Genomic DNA, 27,528 nt, shown 5'->3' with positions numbered 1-27,528 from the left:
TAAATAATAATAAATATCAATCTAATTAAACATATAAACAAATATATAGTTTTTACCATTCACCCTTAACTTTTCTTTGGATCTTTCACCATCTGTCTAAAACCCATATGGTTTGAGGGGAGAGAGTTCCACCTGTACCCCTCTTTTTAGATAGTAAGTTTCCGCAAGGGTGGGGAGTCCTTCCCCGGAGTAACAATTCTAACACTGAAATCAATACATTTTTTTGTATTTAAATACCTGCTCTAGTCCATTGAATGTATATTGCAATTTTGATGGAATATTTCCACTTTCTCCGGTGTAATATTCAAACACTGAAATTAGTTAAATGATTGTTTCTAATACTCGTACTAATTTATTGAATGTATAGCTGTTCGATGGGGTGTGGCCTGTGGGGTACCAAACAAACCATAGATTCTTAGGCAATGATATATAAAATTAGCTGGTTTAAGTGCGGAAATATTTCTTGACATTTTAACATAATGACAGTTAAAGAGTCTGCTAATCAATGGGGGTTTGCGTCATGTCAATCAAATCACACCTGTCAGAGATACTGAACAGCGTATCATGTATCGAGTGACAAGATTTCCCGCGAAAATTTGGAAATGATATTCAAATAATTGCATGAACATGACTGATATCTGCACAACTGACATGCTGCTGATGTGATGCCGTTAACGACACGATTGGAAGAAAAGGCAATCTCACCAAAACTACTTCGCTAGTTTTCAAATCATTTAAAACGATCAGAGTTACATCCGAAGTGAGACATTCAAAATGTAAACACATGTGGCGGCCATTTTTGAACATGACCCCCAGACAAACCTTATTAAATCCGGTTCAACTCAAACGACCAATGAGATGAAAGAAAAACAAACAGAGAGCCAATCAATAAACCGTTCACTGTCCCAACAGCCAATCGTTTCTACCAGAAGTGACGTCACACATAAGTAGCGCGGAGTTTAGTTGGAACATTCTGTCAGGTCGTTACCGTTTAATCCAGAGGTTTGTGCTTGTTCTCTTCAGCATGTAATGCTTAAAGATATTCATTTCTTTTCCTTGATATACAAAGTGTATATAGAGCACACAAAGTGTGTTCAAACTGAAGTTTATTTGTTACCATGTCAGTTTATCTTATTTACCGTTTCATTACTTTCAAAATGTGCACAGTATCCAGGGTCCCGTTTCACAAAACTCTCGTAAGCCTAAGATCTCGTAACTTTTCTCGTAGCATTCCTACTGCCTATACTGTAACATAGGTAGTGGGAATGCTGCGAGAGAAGTTACGAGATCTTAACCTTACGAGAGTTTTGTGAAACGGGGCCCAGTCTACCTTTTACTCAGAATCAGTCGGTTTTTTTGACAGGTTTATTTTTACATATAGTTTTTGATACAGTAGAGACTTTTGACTGTTACTTTTACACTTACAGATACATCACTCATCTGATCCAACACCTAACCATACCATCATACCATGATATTTTTAGTACTCAGCCTTTGCTAAAGAGAAATGGGGAAACAATACTGTTCCAGAAAATACATTGTTGTTGTTTTGTCATAGTTACGGGAACTAATAATATTGCTAGCTTGATATTTTGATCAATATTGATATAGTCAAATAATATGTTACTTTAGTTTAAAGGTCACATGCAATGTAAACCACAACTTTGCAGATTCTGATACCTTTCAGTATGTGCTTGCTGGAACAAATTATCAAAAATGCCAATTCAACCTATAAAATTAAAAACAAATGCAATGAAAAAAGCAGATGAAATCAGAGTTCAAACGGTTCTCTGATTTTCTCCCAGCTATTTGGGAAAAAGTGGTTTTAACAGCTATGCTACACTGTGCTCACAGCACATGCTCAGTGAATAGGTTCATGGAGCATGAAACAGTATACTAGCCTGGAGTATGATGGTTGTGAGCAGTAGTCTAATCTTGGTTGTGTATGCAAGCAAGTAAATGATCTACTCTTTCCAAAAGAAAACAAAACATGTTGATTGTGATAAGCAGCCTCTGTCACAGAAACCTTGATGTCTGGTTTACTGACACGTATATGTCTGCCTGCTTGTTGGCTAATGACAGTATGCAATGCACAACTTCAATCATTGACCACATGCACTTTGAAATTAAAACCTATTGGGCTTATAAGCCATAAACAAAAAACCTGTTAAACATATCGGCAAATGAACCAGTGGCCAATGGAAAGGCTTCGTTACACTTGAGTGCACACCCACCGGCTCTGACTGGGTTCAGTATCATGGCTGCTTTGTTTTGAAGGAGGTAAACCCAAGTGCAAATTATTGCACTTTTGATTTGCGATTATATGCTTATAATTCTGTTTCTTTGCTTTTTCTTAAACAATGCATTTTTTATATCATGAATAAGTGATGGTAAGAGTTCCACCTGTAACCCCCGCCAGAAATGTATTACATTTATTAAGATTATTTCAGGGATTAAGGGTAGGTTTAATGTTAGGTTTTAGGGTTTAAATTCAGGGTTTAGGTTTAGGCTTTTTATCAAAAACACAGGCCTATATTTTTCAGCACAGAATGATTAAAAATAACTCCCGGGGGTTACAGGCATAAATCTTTCCTAAGTGATAACTGTGTTTTATTACTTTTATAATTATGTTTGATGTTTTGGTCACATGTATGACCTTTTGAATATATCTAAAATAATCCAGTGCATAGCGCTTAGGTAAAACTTCCATAGCTTCCAGCAACACCACTTCAGGTTGACTGCACACACTTTAGCATGATGATGGTTTAGCCCATTAGTCAGTAATTAATACAAAGAATTACTCAGTACAATTGAAGCTGTCTAAACAGGCACTCATTAGGACTGAAGAATTAATCCGGTTTAGACGTGCTGGATTGTAGAGCTGGGTACAGTTACAGAATAACATACCTTGTGTCATGTTACCCTAACACTAACGCTAAACCTAAATCCTTACCCTAACCAAACGTAAACTTGCTTGGTTTCAAAGATTGCAGAAGGTATCCGGTGTTCTGTGATCTTGCCTAGAGCTGATTATAAATGTGTTGGACACAATTGACAAGAAATTTTATGACAGTGTTGACAATTTGCTGGATTGGACAGATGTCGGTTTGGCAGCTTCCTCTGTAATAGATTGTACATTTTATTATGATATGGTTATTGACATATTTAAATACATTAACATACATCTATCCAACATAGACGTAGAGGGTTTTTTGTTTTTTTTTTTTAGTTTTTTTTTTTTTTGTCTCACATGATTAAGAGAGGACACAAAAAAGTAATGTAATGGATCAATCATCTGGAATGGCCACAACAACAGTAGGGGTTTTTGATAAATATTTGTCAACAAGGTGAGAGTTCAAAAACGCTGCAACCAACACATAATTTGCAAAATATTTCAAAAAATGGTATGATCAAAAGTTAGCATACGTTTTTAAATTGATTATATACCTCTGAATGACTTTCATTAAAAACCAGTCACAATCCAGTATTTACTGAAGTCATTGTAGAATTTGTTTTTATTGGTTTGACTTTGACAAACTTGGCCTTCAGATATCATTTGGGACCTGTAGTTTTTGAAGCCTGCTGTAATGGCCAACTGGCAAAATAAAAAGTGCTGCATCACTGGAATCTACCCCTGTCTTCAGCTTGTCGAGCAAATGCTTTACCCTCTAGGTTACAGTACGACCACTGCTGCTGCTGCAACCCATGCTTGCCATAAACATGATAGAAGGCGACTATGCTTGTCGTAAGAGGCGACTAGCAGGATCGGGTGGTCAGAGTCACTGACTTGGTTGACACGTCATCGCTTACCAGTTGCGCAGATTGATGCTCATGTTGTTGATCACTGGATTGTCTGGTCCAGACTCGATTATTTACACTTACAGGCCGTTGCCATATAGCTGGAATATTGCTGAGTGGGACGTAAAACTAAACTCACACAGTCAGTCACTACTACTACTACAGTAAGTGATGGCGTCAAGATGTCTCAGATAGGCAGTCTTGTAGAATGTTACATCATGATTTTAGGGGTTTTTTTAAGATGTTATGCTACAAGATCAAATACCCCAACTGTAATAAAGTCACTGTAGATTGTAATAAAGGAGCACACTTTCATGTTTACCATGATGAACTGACATTACATTCAAGTTATTTCCTCTGTTATGTGTTCTATTGTAGCATCAAGTTTTCATATTTGTCACCCCTTTCTGTAAGTCTGACTGTTACATGCGGAAACACGAGAAATCAGTCAAGCATAGAAGAGTTGTGGTCCTTCGACAAAGATAATTCATATGACTTAAATGAATTATTGCTTTATGTGATTGTTTAAAAAGTCCTGAAAAAATCAATCTTACATTTCAACATCACAAAGAACATAAGTAAAAGTATTTTGTTGCCTAATTTATAAAAGAAATATTACGTATGCATGGTATAGGGGCATCAATGGTGCAAGATTCAAATGGTTTAAAACTTGAATGGTCAATGCTTGAAAAGATTCAAGATCACATGCACTTGTTACTGTACGACAGTTTATATATTGCAGCCAAATAAGTATACCTCTCCCCATGCTGTATTACATACAAAGCATCACACTGGTGATGCAAGCTTTGATTATCTGAACTTAGGGCCCAGTAGCATTGTCGACAATGACACAGGCTTTTAAACTCATTGAGTATTTGAGATAATTTGTGCGTCATATATGCAGGTGTCCTGTGTCAGGGCAAACACTGCTTTAAGCTTTCTTTGTTAAATTTAAGCAAATACGGGGGGTTTTTTAACATCAGCATGTGCTGAGTACAAGTAAAGTCAAACTGTTACTGTAGCCACTCGTCACTTTCATGTGGACACTAATTAGCATTGTATGAATATTTTGAAGTCGTTTTGCTCTAGGCTGGTGACAAGGTATCTTGGTAAACTGATATTCTCAATCAATGAATTCATTAGTTTTCTGTGTACCTTCCCTTGAGTTATCAGGTTTTTTAAACATTTATCTCAGATAAGAGTTGATGTCTCTGAATGCAGGCCATATGACATCCTTTCTTTAGTGTTTATCAGATACTTCTGGAAATATCTGTTTGAACCATTGCCAGATGCTTTCAGTTTCTATGCAATTTTGATTCCCATTTTTGCTAAGTGTTGTGTGTTATTACAGACATTTGCATTGTGTTTTTACTATGTTTTAGTTTTTATAAATGTTGTCATGATCTTGTACGTGCAGATACAGTGCTTTCAGTATTTAACATTTGTTTGTTTTGAACATGAAGCTGTTTTGATAAGTTCATTAATAGTAATTGACTTAGTCTGAAGTCCAGAAGATCAGACAAGACACTGAAAGATGTTAAACATGTTGTTAGGGCTTTTTCTTTTGTACATGTATTCTTTGAAAACATTTGCCCTTTAAAATGTAGCAATTTTCAGATAAGTCAATTGGTACCATAAACACAATTGTCAGAGCACTGTCACTTGTCACTGTCAGAGCATTGCTCTTTTAAAATGCAAGGTCATTGCAACCTGTATCTGCATTTAAAGAAAACTTAACGTGAATTCCTGTAGTGGTTAGACCTAAAACATAGCAGTGCTTTATTTCGAGCCATCTCAGTTCGAGCATTGGCGTGAAGTATCAAATTAATCAGTGTTTTATTTCATTGGTAATCCTTTTCTTCGTTGCCATGTGACAATTGTGTTTGGAGTCTGATACATCCCTAAACCTGGCCATTTGTTGGCCTGCTACCCATAGCCGCCCATCTTGCTTGGTGCCATCAGCACTGCTGTGACAAATCAATACTTCCAATATTCTGCACATTCACTGAAGCCCCCAGCTACTACACAGGAATCTATTAGGCAAGAATGTGTTTTATCTTGCTCTCTGGCCGGTACCAGATAACCTTGCAGCTTCCATGACAAGCACATGAGTCACTGGCTGGATGCAAGTCCTCGTCATCATCCAAATGGAGGCTCCTGCTGAAAACTTGCATTGATTTTCATTAGTAATGGCCATGCACTGGAATTTGCGTACTTGCATTACTGTCCAAAGACAATTGTGACCATTGTTGTGTTGGAACTTAGCAGAAGGGGGTAAAATTTTGGAGGGAAAACCATATTCAGCCTTTAAACTTGCATGTGAATATATTATTAATGATGCTGCAAGCAAGGGTTCTACTGCAGCTTTTCTCTAGTATACATTAAAGAATTATTATAATGATTTGAGTCTGACACAACCCCATCAGAACTGTTGACTCATTTGGTGATCGCTTCAGCTGGATGACCAGTCTCACGTCCTGTACATAGATCCCAAGGACTGCCAATGTTTGATTATCAGTCCTGAAAACCCAGGTACATCCACAAGTGATGTTTCACAGCTTATAACTATATCAAAACAGGAAGAAGGTCTTCCAGATTGTGTGATGTGTTTAGTTTTAAAATGAGCTCACCATGGACATAATGTTTCATGCATGGCCGTTAGGCTGTATTTCTATGCAGAACAACAGAACTTGCTTGTCTTTCAAGGAATTCACATTTCATTTCAGATTCTCTGTGCCTTGGTAGTCTTTTGTAGCTTGGCCAAGAATATCCAGCCTACATCATGTCAACAGGTGAGACACATCTGTCATACCATTCTCTCAAGCCTGATTATTTATGTCTAGACTGAGGGATGGATTGTCTGGCCATCCATTGTTCACTATGTATGATGAAAACAAAATATACTCATTACATTTTATCATGAAATTTGAAATTTGTGAAAAATTATATTCAAATCTGAAAATTATTAATATATTTGATGTTGATAGTTGGAAATGTTTGAGCATCAGTATCCAAGCACCCAACTCGTGATTGTTTTACAGCAAAATTGATGCCATTGTTCAGTTTAGGAGTAACAGTTTTGTAGGTTAAACAGTCTTCACATTGGCAGTGAATTACAACATATTATACTAGTTAGAAGTATGTATTATGTTAATCAAGGTTTAGTATTTACAATCATGTTCATCTTTTTCACTCATATTGATTGATTTTATTGATTCTACCTATATTTTGTTTTATGTTAAGGAAATTAATTACTCACTACTCAAAGCCATTCACTCTTAAAGTGACATTCTTTTCATCTTAAAATCACATACAATAACATGTTTAGATTGTTGATTCTGAAGCAAAGTTGGGATTGTGAGACAATGACTGTCTTACTGGACAATGTCAGAGTGACTCATAGCCACCATTGATCTGCCCAGTGCTTCATGCTGTGACACTCCCACTAGAACATACAGCTATACATTTGTGTCAGTTACAGTCATGGCATCTCATGGCAGCATTGATTTCCTTTCAGTGATGTTGTTTTTCATTAGACTGTAACTGATGACCTCAGGTGATGATAATGCTATTAATTATGTAGTACACTTGTACAAGTTTCTTCCTGACAAGTTCTGGAGTTTCCTTCACACCTGAATGTGTTGAGATGCTTTAGATGTTCACTCAACTGATGATAGATATATTTAAGATGTTAGTTTAAGGTTTACAGCAGTATGACGAGATTGTTGGTAAAATGGGTTACAAATTTGGTATATCAGCACATTGTTGTACCCTTCTGTTTAGACAGATTGTTGTAATTTCTTCATACTCATTTCTTTCTGCACAGATAACAAAAGCCCTGTTTCACAAAGCTCCCATCAGCCTAAGATCTCATAATTTTTTTCATAGCATTTGCACCTCCTACACTGTAACATAAGGAGTACAAGTGTTATGAGAAAAGTTATGAGATCTTAGAATTATGTTATCTTTGTGAAACCGTGTTCTTTTTCATTTTTGTTTGTCAGTTTGGATGCAGAAATATCGGGTTTCTGCTTCCACTCTCCACATGTGTGTCAGGTAAAACCTTGATGAAGCTTTCAAAAATAGAAATTTGAACAAAATAGCAATGGTTCTCAATGAGAATGCCAAAGACAGTTGGCTTTTTCATCCTTCATACATCCTTTGACATTCTCCTCATGTACTTGTCATTTCCATTCCAATGCAAAACAACATGTATGACAGAAAGTCACCAAGAAAATAGTTCCCCCCGACACAAGTTACCTATTAGTATTAGGAAATAAACATCATGTGTTGGCCAATTTCTGGATATTGAGTATCTCAAGCATAGGAATTCATTTGGAACCAACAATGAGTACAGTACTGGCAGTTGTAGCTTGTTCCCATTGTAGCATCTTGAACTGCTCATTTGTGATGTCATTCCGATGTGATGTCACAATATGATTTCACTGACTATGCATCAATGCAATTGTGTGAGATATTTGTATGTGTCAGTATGCAGCAAATAGCCTTACAAAGTCCTGGAATACCATTTGATCATGTTTTTCAACCAGTCAGATTATAGAAACCGGTTCCCAATTGCGCAGATCGATGCTCATGTTGTTGATCACTGGATTGTCTGGTCCAGACTCGATTATTTACAGACTGCCGCCATATAGCTATAATATTGCTGAGTGGGACGTAAAACTAAACTCACAGTCAGTCACTACTACTACTACAGTAAGTGATGGCATCAAGATGTCTCAGATAGGCGTAAAACTAAACTCACTCACTCACTCACTCTCAGAGGCTGCTTTTTATAGGATAACATATTTGTTATGCAATCATCTCTTGCCATGATCTTGCAGATCTCTTGCAGATATTGGGGTCCATGGATGACACCATCTCAGGCCGATGCACAATATTTTTCACATTTTCCAAGTCGAAGGCACTTAGTTTGAAATACCTGTTATAACATCTTGCTCATACCTCACAAGGTATGAGGTTTGTGTGACCTGGCTGATTGTGTCAATGTGCCCTTTCTGCTACTGCTCATGCTCTGGGATTGGCTGTCCGAAATGATGCTGTTTGCAGGCTGTCCCAATATAACTGGAATTGTTCTAACCGTTTTACCTTGATTCATGGGATGCTTGATCATCACAAATAACGCTGCTGCTGCTGCAGATCAATAAGATGCAGACATAACATGTGCCTTGCAGAAATTGATTGCAAATAACACAGAATTAATGACTTAAGCCCTGGTTCGTAGTCAGCAAATCATGTTTTGTGCCAAGAGTTTAGATCATTTATCTTGGAACAGATCAGGTGACAAGAAAATGTATCACGTGTGGTTGTGTTGGTATAACATGAAGTGTCCTATCAGTCTAAGTAAACTTAGTATCAGTGTATTTCGTTACATTCCACCACTGCATCTAACAAAACCTAGTAGAAGGTCGCATCAGGTAACCTTTGAGCGACCAATGACAGTCCTATCAGACACAAGACGATTAAATAGATTTTACCAATCAGACAACGGCTACTGTTTAGGGATCAGAGAGACTTTCAAAATATTCAGGTCACTGACACAGATCTCTCAACAAACAAAAATACGCATATGACACAATTATTTGACCTGCAGTATATACGCTTTGGAGTTTCTGTTGACATGGTTACCATTAGCTGATATATTTGCAAGATGACGTCCTTGAATATTGCCAAAAACACCATTTTCAGCGACTGTTTACTCATACACCATGTGCATCACCCAGAAGCAAGCGTACACTAAATAGCATTCAGAATCGTTCAGGTACGAACCTTTTTGAGATAAAAAGTTCAAAAGGTATGTGCAAATGTGCACTTTCGCGATTTGGTAAGCTGTGTTCGGAGTGGTCAATTTCAAAGGTTACCTGACGCGACCTCCCATAAGGTTTTGTTAGACTCAGTTGTGGAGTGAAATGAAAAGTACTGAGGATAAGTTTACTTAGTCTTATGATCTGAATCGTTATAAATCTTTGGGAGAATGTCTTGTATTTTGTTGTGCAGACAACCCTGTCATGGTGACCTGCAATAGTAACCAATCACAGTCAGCATTGAACTTGTGAGTCTCAATCTGACTGACAGTGAAGGGTCACAGATCTTCCTTGAAGGATCATGTATTTGGCACATGAGTCATGATACAGCTAAACAGAAGCTCTATCTGACAACAGTATCTTCTTATCAAATTTCAATATTGTTAAAATTACATAAGCTGCATCATTTTTCTTGTCATGGTACAAGTGGACACACTCCATGACATATGAATCCCGACCTGAGAAAGAAGCAAAATAAAGTCTACCAACTGATGTGTTTGTTGGCCTACCATTGGTACTGATGTGCCTCAGTAAGAGCACTTTTCTGGGTTCAGATCCCAGAGCTACAACTTAATTCTTCCATCACAGCGTGATACATGATTTCTTAATGCTTCATGAAAGTGGGGAGAGCAAATTCATCAACTAAACATGTATTCAGCAACACCTGTCCATCTGTACAATCCATTTCTTGTTAACACGATGTCTCATGAACTGTTGTACCAAATGTCTTCAAATTTGGTGACAGCCTACATTGGGGGATTACGCAGACAACAGTTTATTTTGTTGACATTAACCATATTTTCAAGGTCATTGTGACTCTGACCACTCTTCAAACTTGTTAATGCCATATCTCATGAACTGTTGGGCTAAATGTCTTTAAACTTGGTGACAGTCAACATTAGGGTGGGATTACAGACACCAGTTGAATTTTGTTGACCTTGACCCTTTGACCACCTTTCAAACATTTGTTAACGCAGTGCTCATGAAATGTACCCAATTTCTTCAATTTGGTGACAGCCTACATTGTTGGATCACACAGACACCAGTCGATCTGGATGACATTGACCTTATTTTCAAGGTCACCATGACTCTTTGACCACCTTTCAAACATTTGTTAATGCGGTGCTCATGAAATGTACCCAATTTCTTCAAATTTGGTGACAGCCGACATTGGGGGATCACGCAGACACCAGTCGATCTGGGTGACATTGACCTTATTTTAATATGACAACAACACTTTTCGAACTTACGTTGACACAATATTCCATAAAATGTTCCCACCAATGTCTTCAATTTGTCGACCGCCTACATTGGGTGACTATCCAGACACCAGTCATTTCACACATCTTGTGTGTAAGCAAAAAGTAAAGGGTAGTGAATACGTTATATTTCATTCTTCTTCAACGCGGGGGACATTGCCAGTTTGTGGCAAACACTTATTGAGTTTTTTTGTTTTTTTTAAGTAGCATGATCTTGCAATTATCATTGCAGAAATAGTTTGCACTACATCAGAATGAAAGGACATTTGGAAAAGATCATGGCTACTAACTTCTTAGTACTATGTGCTAGTTTAGAGACATGGCCTGTTTCATAGGGATAGATGTACTAACAGACCCATAGAATAGCAAAGGTTTGAACCTCATGAATGCTTCAATCCAAAGGAATGTTTATTGGAAATGAAGAAGAATACAGTATGCAGCAGTAGCCAGTGTGAACAAGGAGTGGTATGCCTTGTGGTGTTGAGTTGTCACTGTGACCTGCTCCCCTCCATCAATATTAATGTACTAATCAAACCAATGAGGCATCCATCTTGTTTTTATCATCGTCATTAGAAATGAATTACCCTGCTAAGTGTTAGGTAAGCTGCTGTGCATCAATGATTTCAGATTATCCAGACTATTGTTGAGTATGTCAGGTGAGCATGGGGAAGCAAGTTGTCGACAGCAGAATTAATCTTCTTGGTGAAATCAATAAGATTGTCTTGGAAGTATTGGATGTACATTTTGGGCAGTGAAATGTAGTGTGGTGCACAACCAAAGAAAGTGTCTCAAGGTGTGGGCTAGGGGATATCTAGTTGGATACTGACTTCTAGAGAATGTAGCAGTCACGTTTATATTAAGTATAAACTTGTCATTCCAGACAAGCTGACAGGAATGACCAGGATAACCATCAAGTAACACCTGTTCAACACTTTAAAACAAATCCTGATTTATTATCATGAAGTAGGTCCACGTTTTGTAATATTTGTAGCTAGCTGGTCAAAAAAGAATGGATTGTGATATCAGCTGTCTCCTTGATAAACAGATGGCCACAACTTTCCCTTGAGTGAAATCCTCAGATCCACACTGAACTGGATCATGTGGATCTTCAAAGTAACACATGCTAACATGCCTTTTTCAAATGAAATGTCCTTGAAACTGAGTTTTTTCCACAACCTGTTGGGAAACCATGTATACGTTTGGATCAACTGATGCTGGGTTTAAGAGGTAACCAAATGGATGAAGTGATACAAGTAAGTAACTTGGCTGATTGCACGTCTCTATCAATATCAATGACTGAATTGTCTTGTCAAGACTAAGTTATGTGCTAGTCCCAGTCATGTAGTTGGAATATCCCTGAGTGTGGCATTCAACACCAATAAGTGCTAACTGGAAAATCTTATAGATGATTCTTAAAGTAATTGTGTACATAGTCTTTTCTTTCTAAGTGTGATAAAGAAGTAATTGAACTAATAGCTGCTTGTGTCCCTATTGGAATAGCACTTTCATTTAGGAAGGTGCTGGGCTTGTGCTGTCAGCCATGTGAATAATTCATTACATGTCGGGGGAGAAAAACAATCTGGCTTCATCAAAATGTAGTTAAAAGTTGGGCTTGCTTTTTCACAGTTGGCATTCTGCCAGAATGAGATTGATTTGCTGGAAACTTGAAAACCTCAGTATTCTTTGAAAATGACATAAAAGAAACAAAGATTGAAGATTTGAAATCAGTTTAATATGTATTAAAATTGTCCTAACATTGGATCAGTTGACATACATTCTTGTACTTAGGTCATTTTGAGTATCCAGGAGCTGCTTTTCAGCATTAGGCATGGTGGAAGTTACGACATAAGCATTCAATCTCCTGAATCTAGACTTCTCACAAATGGTTTTCCATGACACTGGAATTTAGTTTTAAGCATGTATAAGGCACCAGACTGTATGATACCAACAACACCCTGCAAGACACACATGGTATTGATCTGAAGATCTATACAAGACAATCACCCTCTGCCAGTGCCCAACTTGCCGATAAAGCTATCCATTCACTAACCATTGACCGTTATGAGCTGACCTGGTGCCGCTCATTAACATGTTTCAATATCTAAATGGTCAGCAGAGTGTGCTTAAGGTTGATAATGGCAAAGCATTTTGTGCAATGTCATGTATGTATCGATGCTGGCCAAATAACCTGTATGAATGATTATGGCCACTGGTGGATGAGACTCATCTCGCTCCCAACAGGGAATCAAATGGCGCCAACCCACGCACTGTCTCCTAGGCTGGGAGACGATAGGTTCGGCACGGTCTGTGTTTGCCAGTCACAGTGCAATTGCTCCAAAACTGAATCAATTTAGACGTGTGTTCATAGAACATGATCTGGCAGATGGCCTCTTAAGTGAATGGCTTGCAGCAGGAAGCAGTGTGTGCAACAACGTGGCTGAATCATGCAATTATTGTGTCTTCTACCCTTGAAAAGTTATCCTCCTTGTTGTTAACAACATTAGTGCCATTCTGCACAGGTAATTCCTGATTCCTTGCATTACTGTGCAGAACAGACTGACAGCTAGTCTCTGAAATGAACATTTTTTACTGAAAAAACGTTCATAGTGAAAAAAAAATAATATAGTGAAATGGAGCCCAGAGGCTTTCTTCATTTTCAGAAACTATGGAAATGAGACTTGCCACATTTTCTAGACTTGTGTGGGCCTTCTTGGATATATATACTTCAGGGTCTGTATGACAGACTATGTGCAGAATATCTCCATGACTGTCGCCACATCCAATATCAAATACGTTTTTTTGTTGTCATTCATTGACTTCTCAAAGAACTTAGTCCAAGTGCAGTGCATATTCAAATTAATACAGTAACTTACAAGAAGAAGTGAGTGTGAGTGAGTGAGTTTAGTTTTACGTCGCACTTAGCAATATTCCAGCTATATGGCGACGGTCTGTAAATAATCGAGTCTGGACCAGACAATCCAGTGATCAACAACATGAGCATCGATCTGCGCAATGGGGAACCGATGACATGTGTCAACCAAGTCAGCGAGCCTGACCACCCGATCCCGTTAGTCGCCTCTTACGACAAGCATAGTCACCTTTTATGGCAAGCATGGGTTGCTGAAGGCCTATTCTACCCCGGGACCTTCACGGGTCACAAGAAGAAGTACTCAACCTTCATTGGATATTATATTTAGATGAATGTCAGTTCAAGTTAGCTTCTCTCGCAGCAATGAAACTGTACATTCTACATGGTTGTAGTATTTTTTGTGATCATCTTGTTCACCTACACTCAGTTCCACAAAGAGATCTTGCTAATGATAACAGGATCTAGCATATTTTAACACTGACAAGTGACTCGGCAGATTGCTTGGTGAACCAAGGCTGCAGGCCTGTTAACATGTATTGTAGGGCAAGAAAGGCCAGACTGAGCCTCAATCTTCCATCAAAGAAACCAAGGTCCATTAAATCATAATACCAGTAATTTCCATCCTGCTACCAGTGCTAGTATGTATTACTGACAAGTTGGCAATACAGCTGTCATGTTGCATAACAGAAATAAATAACTCTTGAAAAGAGGTCCCCTATAAGATAGACCATTTAGAACCTGTTCTCGAGGAAATGTTGCCTTGCTTTAGGCTTTAGCAATAATGTCATTCAGGAACTGTGAGAGAGGCTAATGTTGGTGGGACATAGCTATAGCAAAGTTGATATCAAGGGTTTGCTAAGACAAGCCAAATGTTTGGCTTGTCTGCAACATTAACCCTTCATATATGAAAGCAGCATAATAAATGAAGTCATCACATGCTGGATTGGTTTTACTGCCTACCTCAGTAACCCAACATTATCTCTTTTAATGAAATACCTGATGGTTACCATGGTAATGTGTTTGATGTTTGAAATGCTGGTGGACAGGCCTGTAGGCATGATTGATATTGTAAGATGTGCTGCCATCAAATGGAAACACTGGAATTTCATCTTTACCAGCAGATTATCTTGAAAACAGGCAGCACAGATTGATTCCAGACATAACTAGGTCGAGGGGTTGATTTTGTTTAAAGAACGAATAAACTCAATGTTTTGGTACTCTTTTTATCACTGCATATGAAAGACTTCTGGTTAGTCATAAACGGAACACCATTCTATTTTTTAACAAAACTTGTGGTTAATTAATACCAAGCACTTAAAATTTGCTAAAAAGCCGTCTGCTTCTTTCTCGCCCACAAACGAAACCACAAACAGGTTACGTAACTTTGTCGCCAGAGCCCAGCAGTGACGTCATAGAAGGAACAATTTTCAGTTAGTTGTATAGAAAATGTGTAGGAAGCTCATCATTTTGCTGATTTCTCGACGTCACCAAAGACATGCCAAAATGATGTGTTGCCGTCAGTTGCTCCTTGGGGTCGGGTGATGGTGTCACTATGCACAGATTTCCACTGGACCCCGTAGTTTGTGCTTAAATTGGTTGTTCGTGTGTACGAAACGAGCGTTGTGGAAGCCTGTGGTATATACTAAATCAGATGGTTCCCCTCTTACCATGCTTCCAGGATAGAAAATGGATTTCAAGTTTCATCGAGTTTATAAAATCAAGACTGCTTACTACACATTGTTGACCAAAAGGATTTTGCATGAATATAACGCTTTCTTCCTCGGAAGCAAGGTTGTGGTTGAAGTGGCAATATTATCGTAAGTAATATTATATCGACCTCTGCCTCGCTTCCAAGAGTGAAATTTATATGTTACAAGCAATGCCATGTAAAATCCTAATGTACATCAATAAAAAACATACTTTACTACCAGTGAAAAGTAATTTTGATCATGTATGTCGGTGAAAACAAACTTAAATAGCATTTAACCTCAGACAGGGTGCCGCCAGTTTTGAAAATTGTGAAGTCAGGGGCTAAAGTCTGTTAGAATTATTGTGATTAAGGTTTGTTTTCAACAAGTTGGAAAATCAAAACTACTTTCTTCTAGTAGTTAAATCTGTATTTGAATCATGACCAAAAGGAGTTTGCATGACACAACCTGTAACATAACATAAGTGAGATCGGGAGGGAAGTGAAAATACTGCGCGATAAATTTCTTCACTTGCAAAATTTACTTGGTGTGTAAACGTTCACTCACCAGTACATAGACACTTGTCAATATACGTCTTTATATTTGGTCTCATAATCCTAATTACTTTATAATCATACTTGTATGCATTTTGCAACTTAATAAAAAGAAGCGATCTGCAAATATATAATAGGAATGTAATATCTAGACATTTTATAGTTTGCCTATATGAATCACAATTTGCATGCACACCCTAGTGTATGTCGTCTGCATCATTACACTTCACAACGAAAACATTGATTCTGTTGAAAGCTATGACAGCTTCATAAAAACAAAATGCAAATTTAAAAAATTGAAATAAATTAAGTTATAGGAGCAATGTCAATTAAATTGTTTGAGGAATGTATCCATCAATACATTCAAAAACGAGTGATATATCATCTGCAGATTTCCCAAGTGATGTATCTTTTAACAGTCTAATATACAAAAATGTGATGTTTCATTTCAGGTTTTTCACATTGCTGTACAGTCTCACTGGTCACCCCAATAGCACACCTGGCAACTAATTGCATAATGTATGTCATTCTTTTAAAAAAGTAATTTAGTTAGCCAATAGTGAGCAATCAATCAATGTATTGGCGGTTAATCCTTTGAAAGTAAGGTGTTGTTTTTACATGGACACAGACACGACAGAGTGTATTCAGTGTAGATTAGTAAATGTACATATATAAATAATACATTTTGACATTCCCATTTAATTAAGAAATACAGTTCGCTCTACCACCATGTATAGTGTAATAAAGCACACTTTCGCCTTGAACTGTTATATCTCATTAAAGCGTCCTCGTGCGTTAACGATATCATAGTTCAGGGCAAAAGTGTGCTTTATTACACTATGCGTGGTGGTAGAGCGAACTGTATTTCTTTTCTATTTAATAATTTCTAAGCCTAATTTCAATTAATCTATGGCAGAAAACAAACGACGATGTCTGTGACCTAAATTAAGAATCCTCGCACAGGGCTAACTGATGCGCTGTTCTTTTGAGGTGTCGGACCCCTACATTAAGACAAACGTTACAAGAAAAACAAACGATGAACAGTTTGGTGACGGTTTATGATCGGCTTGAATATTTTGTCTAGATCTGTGATTCTCTTAAACCATACAAGGCAATATGACCATCTCATTTCTACTACCAACAAAAGTTTAGGTCAGTACATTCAGTTGAAGCTTACTTGTCATGTGACATTCCACGAATGCATTATAGGAATGTAAACATTGCAAACATTACCATGTCTCTGTAGATATTTGAGTTGAACTCTGAGACATTTTATCTGTCGGAAAACATAAACGTAATGTTTCCACCAGTGATGTTAGCTGTGTGATGCAACTGCAAATCAAGAAACGGGATGCGACGAAGCAGTTTACTGTGGGAGGCTGTACAAGGCGATGGCAAATGACATCCATTGTGATGTCGGTTACACTGTGATGTAATGCAAAAAAGTTCGATTACGAGGGGGCAGACTATAATGGCGCAGTGATGTCAACACATTGTGACATAATGCAAAAAAGTGCATGTTATCGTCTCATAAAGTATTGTCGGCGCCTTTGATCTTTCACCGAAACATCTCAGAAATATGTATAAAAGTAATTAATCAATCAGCATGTTATCGGTTAATCCTTTGATCCAGACACAAGAAATGTGAAATAGGGACCTTTGTCAGGTAATCTCAGTGGTGTTATAACTAATTGTACCTAAATGACTAACTAAATGATAGTAGATTGTGAGAACATAGAGCTTTCAGTTTTCACAATAGCTGTCGTGATTTCAGGTTTGTACAAACCTGTAAACGAAATAGTTTACCCCCTGAAATGTACATGAATTCTGCATAGACCCTCACATCTATACCCACTATTACATCACGGAGACGCACCACTCTGATTGGTTGAAGTTTCGTTTGCAGCTTAGAATTGTGCACTGTTGTCAAAAAGATCGTTTTAAGGCAATTAAGGATTGAAATGAGCAGTTTTAATGACCGGGTTACATTTATATCGATGTCAATGAGTGATTTATGCATTTGCACCCCCTAGAGTATTGGTGATCTTTAACTGTTATATATATATTTGTACAGCGCATGACGGCATTATACTGAGGAAGTAGTGGTAAACAAAAATATAAAGGTCAGCTCAGTCAACTTGACTCAAGGGATATGTAATGGACGACTATTGAGGAAGTTAGTCATCATCTGGGAATGCTTTCTTGCAGCACCAGTTGGTTCTCAGAATGTATTGAGTGCATGATTCAGCTCTTAGGCAAAGAGCCGTGACAGGCAACTATGCTTGTCGTCAGACTTACTGACTTGGTGGACACATGTCATCGGTTCCAAGTAGTGCAGATCAATGCTCATGCTGTTGATCAATGGATTGTCTTGTCCAGACTCGAATATTTACAGACTGCTGCCGTATAACTGGAATATTACTGAGTGCGGCATAAAACTAAACTCACTCACTCACTCACTCACTTAGGCAAAGAACCACATTGTTTATTGTTATATACTCTTTAAAAAAAAATGTAAATCAGTTTGGATAGAAGGTATAAGTGTTAACAAACATTTCAAAAACAGACTTGTAATGAACATCCCACCATTTATCTTTGTCACTACCCCTAAACAACACATGGGATGGACTTGCTGTGTAAAAAAAGACCAGTGAAGGTCTCGGGGTAGAATAGGTTTCAGCAACCCATGCTTGCCAAAAAAGGCAACTATGCATGTCATAAGAGGCAACTAAAGGATCAGGTGATCAGGCTCACTGACTTGGTTGACATATGTCATCAGTTCCCAATTGCGCAGATCGATGCTCATGTTGGTCAATGGATTATCTGGTCCAGACTCGGATTATTTACAGACCGCCACCATATGGCTAAAATATTAAAACTATACTCACTGTGTTACAAAAAAGCATGTTCATAAGAAGAGCAAGTGGTGATGCATGCATTATGTTCATTAATGTCATATCTACATTGATTGACTCTGATATGTCCTCTATTTTTGATTTATTTATTTATTTTATTTTTTTTTTAACAAGTATATATGAAAGACTGGATGTGCTTTTTTTTAAAAAAAAACTCATTTTGTTCCTTGTGAATGCTTTGATCTGTTCTTTCTGCTCTTTTTTTTGAAGGAAGGAACCATTTACATGATCAGACTAGCTAAGCAGTGATTGATAGATTTATGTGTGTTGCCATATTTATAACACAAACCATAACATCTCCTGAACTGTGTTTTGTATTGACTTTGCTGTTTATTTCAGGTGAAGTCTATTTCCTGCAATGTGCCATGTTATGTTATTACCCTTTAATCATCTGTTTATCTGACCCTTGTCTGCCAACTTGACGATTCATTGACTTTTCTTCCTATTTATGCTGCGTTTGGTATCCAGTGTGTAACTGGCTGAGTATTTTCCTCTGTCTCCGCGATTCCCCCAAAAAGCCAATCGCCCACAAGATCCACCCAAACCACAGAGGCACATTTGATGCTGTTATCTTGTGGAAAGGAAAAGGTAGATATTTATTTGATGTGACTGCATGGCTGTGCTGACAAACTGCTTCCACCAGCAATGCAATTACCAAGTTCTTTTCACAATCAGTATTTTTTTCAAAGCCATTATTTTGCAGTTTTGCTTCAACTGATCAATATCATTCCAAATGCCTTGGTGCTTAAATGTCATGCTTTGTCATGCTGTTTTGGATGCTTTTGAGTTTCAATCAAAATCTTCTGTTTCTTTGTTTTATTGCTGTGCATTCCAGTGAGGAAGGTTTGACTATCTGTTCATCTCCTAATGTGTGGTTAAAAGGGATTTTTCTCCAGTGATATTTTCATGTACCTAAGTTTTGTGGATTACATATGTGGCTTCTCTCTTCTTTTCACTCATTATTTGTAGTCTGTGCCTACTAGCCCAAACTATATTACTCTGTGTTGTTTCATTTATTTTCAAGTAGACAAAGTGTTTGACCCAGGCTTCAAACCAGTGGACCAGGGTCCATACTGTACTTGTATTTTCTTCATAGTTCATTATGTTGATGCTTCATGTTGTGAGCACACTGTTGGTTTAACAATTGTTTTACCCCTAGACTCTTGGTTTGAAAGACATGTTCTATGTCTACCATTTACAACATAAAAGGTAGCACTTCTTGGGTCAATGACCAACCATCTAACTTCCATGGAAAACCCATTCACACTTTTTATTTGCTTGAAGTTATTCAGTTACAATTCCATCTGAAAAGTCCACCATCAAATGTATGTCCTTCTTTTCCACAATCTCTCATCTACTACATGCAGGACGTATGCTTCAAATTACAGCTTTTGTTTTCTACTTCTTCATAAAGATCATACAGGTGCGCTTAGAATGAAGACCATTTCATCATTCTGATGGATCATCAGTGATAAATAAGACTCGCCTAAGTAAAACATTGATGATTAGATTAGGAACTTTCAGCTTGCCTCTTTATGGAAATGAATCTCGCACTGGTTCTGCAAGTTAATTGTTTTAAATTGCCAGGAACTGACTAAGTCCAGTAGCTCATCTATAGATTTAAGGTACAGCATAGTGAGAATGGTATATCCAAGAATCAACTGCAAAACTTAAATCCATTTTCCAAGAAAGAGACAAACGTGACCTTAAAAAGAAACAGGATTATAGAACGACCATGGTGCTGTTAGCACTGATGGATGGATGTAGCTGACATTCCGCACTGCTAGTTGTTGTGTAGTCTGTCCACCACCCACAGGCAAGATGTATTGTGTTGGCAAGTAAAATATTGATTTTTCTCCCCAACTCTGGAATAGTGCCTTCAAGAAGAACTGGTGTGTGAATAACTCTGTCCCTCCCTGTTCATCATGTTGACATTGTGTGTGTGTGTGTGTGTGTGTGTGTCATGTGTTCAATTCTGTAGTCGCTGGGTTTGTGATGTGTGTTTGATTCACTGACCATGCCATTCCCCACCATGTGTTTGACTTTTTGATGTGACATTGTGATATACCTGCACATATACATGTTTAGATCAATTACCGAAAATCATTACTTTTACATCAAGCATTATGTATGAACATGACATGCCAACAGGAATGAATACAATCTTATCATGCGAGTTGTATAAGATATGTAGTATTTAGGGTGCTGTTTGGAACAGAAACCAAATCCACTATCGATTATCAAAGGACTTACGATGAAAAGTTCTCAGTTATAATTGAAAGTAACCATCAATTTTAAAGGTTTTGTCCTAATTAATATTTTTTAATAACTAAATTTAATGGTTAGTTTACTTCATTCCAGTGTGTTATAATAAAACAACAAAATTCCAATTAATCGAAAATGTTTTCCAAAATCGATAATCAATATTTGATCCTTATTTTTATCAATTTTGGTTTATTTTGATTTTTGAAATTGATGGATATTTTCACTATTCAAAAAGCAAACGTACTCCAGTTATATACCTTGTGTTGAAAGTGGTAAACCATAAGTAAATGTCACAAGGCCTTCCTGAATATTACTGATCATGCAGACTGTTTCAGTTTAGGTGCAGTTGAATTTTAGTCAGGATACAGTTACATTTTCTTCCAATAATCTGCAAGCAAGGCATGCATATGTTAAGTGTTAGGTAGAACTTACTGTCTAAAATATTGCTGCCCAACTGTCCTTTTCCTTCCTTCTTGTCCACTTACCTTGATTAAGATTTGATTCTGTCTTTGCAAGGAAACTTTAACAACTTTCAATATAAGTCAAATACTGTGCTAGTATCATCATAGATTCCCACTACTGTAAGAGTTTCCTCACTAAACAACACTGTACATGTTTATGAGTGTTATTAGAATCTGTGCAAATTTGCTGTGTTCAGAAGGTGCTAAAGAAAGAAAGAGTGGTCTTGCCTATGAGGTAATCCTCAAGCCAGCTTCAGCAGAAACTACCCCGCTGAAGCCCCAGACCCCACCCAAGGACAAGAACCTCACACAAGATGACATCCTCAAGAAGCTGCAGAAGGCACAGGAACGCAGAGAGGTAGTACGACCTAGAGTGGCTAGTATCTACTTTTTTAGATCTTTACAACATTTTTCATTCCTGCTTTTGGCCAAACAATGCTTTAGGAGATTTTCATTACATTTGCTTGTTTCATGTTGATTTTATTGACTATTGACAGAATTATGGTGAACAGTGGTGTAATACATGTATGATGTACTCGCAAGTCTATTAATCTTTATTATCAAAATGTTCAAATGCATAGTTTTGTGTGTAAAAATGTCGAGGTACCATGTCAGCATCATGTAATTATGTCTACAAATATGTCTGTATTACATCAGAAATGCATAAGATCAGTATGTTTTGTGGTGTGTGCTTCATGGTCATTTTCATGAACTGAAAAGCAGCTTGTCACGCCGAAGGCTTGGTTTCAGTTCTGCACATGTGTACAATGTGTGAAGCCCATTTCTGATGTGCCCGCCATGATATTGCTGAAAAATGAGTAAAAGCCATGTAAAACCCAACTCACTCATAAATTTCAAACCAGTGTCATTCAGTAAAGACATCCCCTCCCTGTTCAGTCATCTTACCAAACTCATCCTAATCAGTGTTTCTTCCCTTACAGTCTCTTGAAGCTCAGCGCCTTGAGCAGATCTCACGGGAGCGTGCCCGAGCCCAGGAGAAGATCGCCAAGGTGCAGGAGGAGAGTGAGAGCTTCTCCAAACAAACTAAGGAGAAACTGAGGCGATCCATGGAAATCAGCAAGGAGAATAGAGAGCTGCAGATCAAAGCCCTGCAGGAGAGACTGCGAGAACATGTAAGTCTATGGCTCTGTATTGGCACTAGATGCTAGGGATGTGTTGTTGTACATTTTGAAAAACATTAATGAGTCTGTGGTGATAACTGTAAGTGCAGGTTTTAGCTCAAGACTCGTTTCAAAAGAATTTGCGTGTGTTGAATTGTGTTGTTGGTTATCAGATGCTCAAAAGACAAAGTTCTAAGCCCAAACAAACAGGATGTATCTTAGCAGAAAATGAAACTCAATAGCACATTGATGGTATATATGCCTTACACTTTCATTTTTTTGACTGAAAAAAACAACAACAAAAACAGTATGTTTTCAAGTGATATCATTAGCATGGTATATATGTGAAGATAAAAATGAAATAAGACAAAACCCACTGTGGGCACAATGTCGTCCCTATTTCTTCCTTCTTCCCTCCCTTGCATGTGTCCTGTCCAGTAGCTGTTGTGTTTGGACACTACGCCTTCTGTTGACACTTTCTGTAGTCCAGTTGTTATCCTTGTTTTTGTTGCGCTTGATTCACACAGCTGTCTAAGGTGGAAGAGACATGTAAACGCAGCGACTCCATGGCCGAGGAGCTCAAGGAACGTATTAATCAGAAAATGGAAATATATGAGGAAAACCGACAAGCCCAGTTGGACAGTCTTTTGAAACGACTTAAGAACCATGTGAGTTTAGGATCAATTTGCTTTGTAGTTCTTGTTTGGTTTGTCTTTCTTCACAAACTTCCCTTACACTTGTTGTTTTGTGTACATACTGATTATGGTGACTTGCATGTTTTAGATTTGTATTTTTCACATACTTGACATTGTGTAGTGCTGTTTTTGATCAGCCAGGAGACTTCATAGCATCAGTATTTACACGCTGACTCCAGATAAATATGCTGATGCTTAGCTATATCCAGCTAAACCAGTTTGCACATCTCTTTCAGTTTCTTCTGCTTTTGTCTTTATCTGTCGCAGTCCTGATTGTGTAGTGAAGCAATGTTTCTCCAGTGTTACTTCTCCTCAGGAAAGAGGCATTCAGTCTTTTGTAAATCACTGAATGGAAATTTAGTTGTTTGCCCGGATGTAGCTTTACAGCATGAGCTTCTCATCTTTGTTGGTAAAGCTGGCAGTGTGATGGTAAACACAGTGTCAACCACATGCTGCTGCTAAAACGTCACACACCAGCATGAAGGTGTTATCACTTCGACACTGTCACTAGTGTCAGTGAATTGAACGGTTAAAACAAAGTGTATGTCAATAAATACCCTGCACCCAGTTGCCACCATTGCTCTGTTGCAAAAGAGAATTTGTCTCTCCACCACTCCTATTTCCAACTAAGCATAGACAGTGCTGTGAGTTTGGGAATCAAAAGCCTATATTTAGGTTTGTTTCTTTCCAATCTCTGTACTTGACGCAGTGGCAGAGAACAGGTCCATTAATATGACATAGAAGAGTGGAAATAACACACTGCATAATGAGAATATGTGAATAGAACTATTGAACAAGGCTTCTCTATATAGTTGTATGCAGTAATGTTCTGAGAGTTTTGGCCTGGAGACATGAATCAGTGTAGTGTTGTTGCCTACTATATATGACACCAATACCTGTGTCATATTTCAGGCCAGCCACATAAAGGAGGTATGTGAGGCCAGCGAGAACATGGGCAAGATGTCAGAGGAAAAGATCCTGGTGAAGATGGAGACTGCCTTGAAAAACCGAGAAGAGCAGCTGAAGGCTCTGCAGGAGAGACTCCAGGAACATGTATGTAACGACAGACCCCCTCCCCCCTTAAATACAGCAGAACACAAAGAACTTTCAGTTATACACCACATCCTCTGTAAATACAGCGACACACTATCAGTTTATAGAACTACTGCTAGATTACCTGTAAACATGGCAGCCCACAATAAACTTGAAAACATGCTGAATTGATTGCAAATGTCTGCAGGCTCATCAACTGTACATTCGGAGACACAAAAACCTAACATTCATGATAAATTTACTTACAGTTATTCATCTCAAATGAGTATGTACCATGCCCATTCATCATTGATTAATCTACCCTGCACTGGAAAATAAGCAGCCATTTGATGAACTTGTGTTTTCTTATATTCAAATAAGGTCACTGGCTAGTTGCAGGTAATCTGAGGGCCAAGGTTGTCAAAGGCAAACAGCCATGGCACATTTTCCTTGACATATAACAGACTATGGTTAAGATATAAACAAGAAGACAAAGTCATCAATATCCCCCACAATGGCAAAATACTCTTCATGAATGTGCCTGTTGGTAATGGTGATGTCAAATGTTTTGGCAAAGTTGAAGGAGAGTATTGAAAATATTTTATTCATAAATGCAAAACTTCCGAAAGTCACCAGTACACCACCAGACCAATCTATGTGCCAAGTTTTAGGGAAAAATATTGGAAGCTTTTACAGTTCTCTTTCAGAAAAGAGCACACACACCGAATTCATTCAAACTTGTTGCCATGGATATGCAAACAAATATTTTATTCATAATTCCAACACTACCAAAAGTCCCCAGTACACCACCAGATCTATGTAGGTGCCAAGGTTGGTAAAGAAATAGTGACTGGTTTTGAGGTTCTGCTCCATAAAAGACAAATGTGCATGGAAGGAGGGCATTTTAATAGCCCCTGCGCAAAACATGTTGCAGCGGGAAAATACCTTAATGCTAACCATGTTGGTTCTGAATTGCTAATCATGTCGGTTCAGTACAAAAAGAAATCACTCAGTACATGTGAACAATCATTCCATGTAGCAGGTAAATTATTCTTAATTGTCATTGAACAGTTTTTACCTGTGTAATCTCTGATTTCAGGAACGGAGAATTGAGGAAGTGCGGAAGAACAAGAGTTCTCTGCAGTCCACAGGTGTGGATGCCTGAGCTTGTACTTGGTGACCAGTGGTCAGTGTTTCTGCTATTGTCCTGAGGACAGCATCTCTGGTCACATCTCCTGACCACCATGGAAGACATACACACATTTAATGGGTCTAAGTTGCTAATCTGTCAGCCACTGACAGCAGCATTTATTATAATATTGTTTATTTGATTACATGATTCCAGCTCTTCATTTATCTGTATAGTGCTGTTCGTAAGGCATAGAAGTTTATCAACTCAGTTGTTTTTGAGTTGGTCATGTTAAATCTGTTGATAATGCAGTCAAGTGATACCAGTTGGATGCCCTGTCCCTCCCTGTTTTACACTGTCGCCATGGACACACAATTATTTCATTACAGGTGTATTGCTGACTTGAATCTCTGTCTGTATGAATCTCTTTCTCTGTCTGTATTACTCTACAACTACTTTTTGCTTGTTCTGGACTTATTGTCCATCTTGGTGTTAATGAAAGAAGTGCAAATTTGTCATGTATTTCATACTGCCATTTTTATTATCATCCACAAGCTATGCATTATTTTTTCGTCAACCTAGATGATAGAAGGATTTCATACGCATGAAAGATTGTGTGCAAGCATTTCATCAGTAATAATTATTGTAGCCCTCCATCTCTCCACCATTCATTCCGTTCATGTATCGCCAAGCCCAAGTTGTAGCTTTTATAGTCAAGTTTTTAGTACAAGGTCAATTTGCGTGCTTTAAGAGGACAATCAACAGTATTGTAGTTAGTGGGAACATGCGTCTATTGCAGATATCTATCACTTGCCACCATATCAGCATTGACAGTTTCATTAATTGTTCACTGAATATCCAGCTCCACATCAACAGCTGTTTGAAATGTGGATTATCTTGCCAACAAGTTTCTTTCTGTGTGTATGTCAGAGTATATGCTGACAGTCCATCGTCATGCCATGTTTTCCAAATTGATTAAAATTCTGAAACTGACCTTTTTATGAAAATCCATTTTAATGCAAGATCGATGCAAATCCTTTGAAACTTGGTGTTTTTAGCATTTGGCAGTGGTTTAAGTAGATATTGTGTGAGTGTCGCTGCTCGAGACGCATGTAACCACAGTTTGTATCATATGAAGGGTAGACCGGCAGTAGTCTAGTCAGCAGGCAGTGTAGCCACTTTGTGTAGCACTGATAGCGTCCCTTGTACATCCAAACAAGACTAAGTCTTAACAGGGATGATGCCAGCGCTGTAGTCTGGCAAAGGATTGATGGTTTGGACCGGAGTGTTAAGAACCTAAGAAAGCGGCAAGTTGAGGTTTTGTATGATGGACTGCTGTTCCATTGTGTACTATGTACCATGTGCTAAAGTGCCAGCTACGCTTGTTGCACTAACATGTAGGTACGCCAGATTGTTGATTGTTACGCAGAATGTTCACAACTGTGTTATGCCAGTGGGACCAAGATGTGATTTTGTTTTTGTGCATCATAATTTGCAAAGGCCCCTTGCTTGTTTTTTCAGCATTTATGGAACTTAGTACATGTGAATAAAAATTTGGTTACTTGCCTTCTAACCAGACTATTTGTTCTTATTGCTTCAGTCTGTCTGAAAAAGACACCTTCATTTATGTGAATCTATCAGTTTTTCAATACTTGTTAAGTTGTTTTGAACATTCAATAAACACTCTTGGTACTTAATATCATCAGGATGTTTGTGGATCAGAGCATACATTACCTGAACAGATAACAGCATTGAACAAAAGTTATTACATGTAACTGGTTGGATGTCCTACAGCAAATTATGTCCATTCAACAGTGAAAGGGATGGATATTGTTGGCAGATAATTTGCTTGGATGTGGTAGCTGAATTCTGAATCTTTTTGCTGCATGTTTAAGGGAGTGGTCTGAATGATCAAGC

General features: G+C 38.0%; 3 protein-coding genes across 10 annotated transcripts in view; 1 reads left to right on the top strand and 2 right to left on the bottom strand.

Moving 5' to 3' along the window:
• The window catches only part of LOC137291420 (regulator of telomere elongation helicase 1-like), a 94,545-nt gene extending 93,732 nt beyond the window's left edge, over positions 1–813 (bottom strand). The window contains exon 1 of the mRNA XM_067822754.1: positions 706–813. The gene's annotated coding sequence lies outside the window, so the exon portion shown is untranslated. The remainder of the gene's footprint in view (positions 1–705) is intronic.
• The window catches only part of LOC137291418 (peroxidasin homolog), a 203,084-nt gene that overhangs the window by 172,914 nt on the left and 2,642 nt on the right, over positions 1–27,528 (bottom strand). The gene's annotated exons all lie outside the window — the stretch shown is intronic.
• On the top strand, positions 905–27,184 carry LOC137291427 (stathmin-like). 8 transcript variants are annotated; one of them, XM_067822769.1, is made up of 8 exons: positions 930–1,002; positions 6,525–6,590; positions 19,377–19,496; positions 21,832–21,992; positions 22,576–22,767; positions 23,283–23,423; positions 24,363–24,503; positions 25,582–27,184. In XM_067822769.1, the coding sequence occupies exons 2-8, from the start codon at positions 6,581–6,583 to the stop codon at positions 25,645–25,647; spliced, it is 831 nt and encodes a 276-aa protein (XP_067678870.1). In that variant the 5' UTR covers positions 930–1,002; positions 6,525–6,580; the 3' UTR covers positions 25,648–27,184. The 8 variants fall into 8 exon arrangements, with proteins under 8 accessions (XP_067678872.1, XP_067678871.1, XP_067678870.1 ...); XM_067822767.1 differs by lacking the exon at positions 930–1,002 and adding an exon at positions 5,969–6,330; XM_067822766.1 differs by lacking the exon at positions 930–1,002 and adding an exon at positions 6,203–6,330 and having other exon boundaries at positions 21,832–22,010.

This window comes from Haliotis asinina, chromosome 7 (assembly GCF_037392515.1).
Source record: "Haliotis asinina isolate JCU_RB_2024 chromosome 7, JCU_Hal_asi_v2, whole genome shotgun sequence".
Taxonomy (NCBI): domain Eukaryota; kingdom Metazoa; phylum Mollusca; class Gastropoda; order Lepetellida; family Haliotidae; genus Haliotis; species Haliotis asinina.
Note: the sequence above shows the minus strand (reverse complement) of the source record. Positions and strands in the feature narration are given on the sequence as shown.